The sequence below is a fragment of the Cyprinodon variegatus genome, unplaced genomic scaffold (genome assembly GCF_000732505.1).
Source record: "Cyprinodon variegatus isolate N-32 unplaced genomic scaffold, C_variegatus-1.0 Scaffold813, whole genome shotgun sequence".
Taxonomy (NCBI): domain Eukaryota; kingdom Metazoa; phylum Chordata; class Actinopteri; order Cyprinodontiformes; family Cyprinodontidae; genus Cyprinodon; species Cyprinodon variegatus.
Window position 1 is genome coordinate 116,004 of NW_015151266.1, and position 2,499 is coordinate 118,502.

General features: G+C 37.3%; 2 protein-coding genes across 2 annotated transcripts in view; one reads left to right on the top strand and one right to left on the bottom strand.

Moving 5' to 3' along the window:
* Window positions 1–792, bottom strand: part of LOC107098824 (vesicle transport protein GOT1B-like) — a 12,248-nt gene extending 11,456 nt beyond the window's left edge. Inside the window, exon 1 of the mRNA XM_015396681.1 lies at window positions 778–792. Within this exon, the coding sequence (XP_015252167.1) occupies window positions 778–792 (15 nt within the window). The remainder of the gene's footprint in view (window positions 1–777) is intronic.
* Window positions 793–1,831: 1,039 nt separating this feature from the next.
* recql (RecQ helicase-like) overlaps window positions 1,832–2,499 on the top strand; it is a 29,455-nt gene continuing 28,787 nt past the window's right edge. The window contains exon 1 of the mRNA XM_015396685.1: window positions 1,832–2,204. The gene's annotated coding sequence lies outside the window, so the exon portion shown is untranslated. The remainder of the gene's footprint in view (window positions 2,205–2,499) is intronic.

Genomic DNA, 2,499 nt, shown 5'->3' on the forward strand with positions numbered 1-2,499 from the left:
GTGCTGCTGCCATCAACACCTTTGTTTCTAGATGTTGGAGCTTGGCCTTTTTTTCAGTCTTTAGTCCTGTTTTTCTCCTTTGAGCTCAGCTTTTACTCGGACTATTTATGTGCTCTCTTTCATCCTTTTGAGATGAAAACAGGCTCAGAGCTGATCTGTTTAGCTTCAACCTGTGGAGCTAGTTTACTGTTAGCTTTAATACGATGTAAAGTATTAATGGATCAAGGCTTCTACTTTATTTTATAGCAGCAGAAGGCCATCCACCCTGTGCCTAGTCCTGCTGGAGGTTTTTTCTATTAAAAATAGATTTTCCTCCCCACCATTACTCCATGGTTAGTGTGAAGGATTGCTGTAGAATCAACAACATAATGCGAGCGAACATCTACTGTGGCCACATGCTGAACCACCAGCAGCAAATCCTGCAAGTCAATGTCTGGGTGCAATCAGGTGGTTTTCCTTAGAAAACCTTTTAAAGGTGCTGAGCAATTAATCACCTTTACAGCTTAATTAATTATTTTTATTGATGAAGATTACATTTTTTGGAAAATCTAGATTTTTGTCACCAATTGTTTTTTATGATTATTTTACAAGCTTTTTCACAGCTTGAATTTTTATCAATTTGAAATAAGTTAGCTTTTGAAAGCAACATATTGAATTTGTAATTTCTTAAAAATTAAACTCAATGATTAATCTGGGAGGTAAGATTCTAATATTCTCATATCACCCATTCCTACATTTGACCAGTTGGCCTGTAGGATGTGATTGAATATTTTCTGCCTTGGGGTGACTCATGTTGTCGGGTGGCACCATGGGAATCTAACTCAAATTCCTGTACCTTCTGTTCACAAACTACTCAAAAACGTTTTTCCTTCCACTTGACTTTCCTTTATTGTGTGGACATCTCACCAAACTGCCACCTTCTACTAACAACAGCAATTAACTTTTATACATTATCTGGTGTGTTTCATTGATTTTTAGAAACTGGAAATCTTCTTGTTTATGAAAAAAAAAAAATTTGGATTCTGAACAAAATAACAATATAAATTCTCAAATCTTGTTGTTTTTCCAAGTATTTCCAGGTGTGATCATTGCCATGCCATCAGTAGGAAGATTGACATGATTACTATTTAAAGAAGTATCATAATAATAATAATAGAGTGCTTTAAACATCCTCGTTTATTTAGATTTTAATTTTCTAGTCATGAAACATGTCGGCGGCTGCCGTCAGGCTGCAATTTTAATAAATGAGTTTAGATTGAAGCTCCAGGAGCTCAGATTGGATCATGTTGACATTTAGCTGGAAGCTTTAGTTCCTGTAAAACTGTTAAAGTCTTACTTTGTGAATCCGAAAGCGAAATCATCTCGATGGTCAATCAGGAATTCAGCTTTAAAACAAAAAAAGAAAAAAACTAAATAATAAAAACAATCTGTTGAATCTTTCCAATGGTTTGGCTGACAGCAGCTACCACAGCATCAACAGCCACGTCTTCCGGAAACACTTGTCCCACACGGATTCTCTTCCGGGTCAGCGGAAAGAGTTACATTACACACCGCCACTGTTTCAAACGCCTCACTTCACCCGCAGATTTCTATTTTTAATTTAGTAAGACATAGTTTTCAGCCCACATTTAGCTTAAAAGCCTAAACAAGAGAGAATAAGGAGCAATATATCACCGAGGGGACTACACCCGGCGGTGATGAACTGCCTTTCCTGAATGAAACACAGGAAGGAACAATGTTCACTAAACCCTGAGCAGGTCCTGATAGACAGGACTAAGATTGGGCTGTAACTATATGAAATGTTTGCTTTAGATTATATTTACTCGTTATCTTTAAAATATTAACTTAGTTTACCACTTTGGAAAATACAGGTAAATGAGCTCAGGTTAAAAAAGTAAGATTTTTTTGGAAATTAATTGGAATTCTCCCCCACCTATCAGACTAAACTGAGGGCTAACTTTCCTTTTGCCGTTTAAGGCGCAATCGCTGTCTGCTTTAGCAACAGAAGTGGATGTTTAAACAAAACATAAAGGAGGCAGGTTTGCACTGGTTGCTGTTGTTTCAGAGTAAACTCAGCCGTGCTGCAGGTTCTAGGTTGGAGCTTTTTGGGCTCTTTCGGAGCCCGTTGTTTGGATTTTCTGAAGAAATCACCCTCAGCAGTCAATGAAACCAGGACTTATATGCTGCCCATTCAGCTTAAACTTGTAAGTATCTATTTATCCATTTATATATTTTCTTCACTTGTGCTGTTGTGCACAGTGCTGTCGTTTTAGCCTTTTTTTGTCACCATGACAAACTTTAAAAAGGTTTTATTAGAATTTAAAGTGCTGGGCAAAGAAAAATCAAACCATCCTTTTTAGGGCAAAGCAAATGATAAAAAATCAATACAATTTTGACAAAGTTTCAGCCTCAGCAGATGGCCGCTCATTCTGCTGGAGGTTTCTTCCTGTTCAAAGGGAGTTTTTCCTCTCCACTGTCGCTACAAGCATGCTTAGTCAA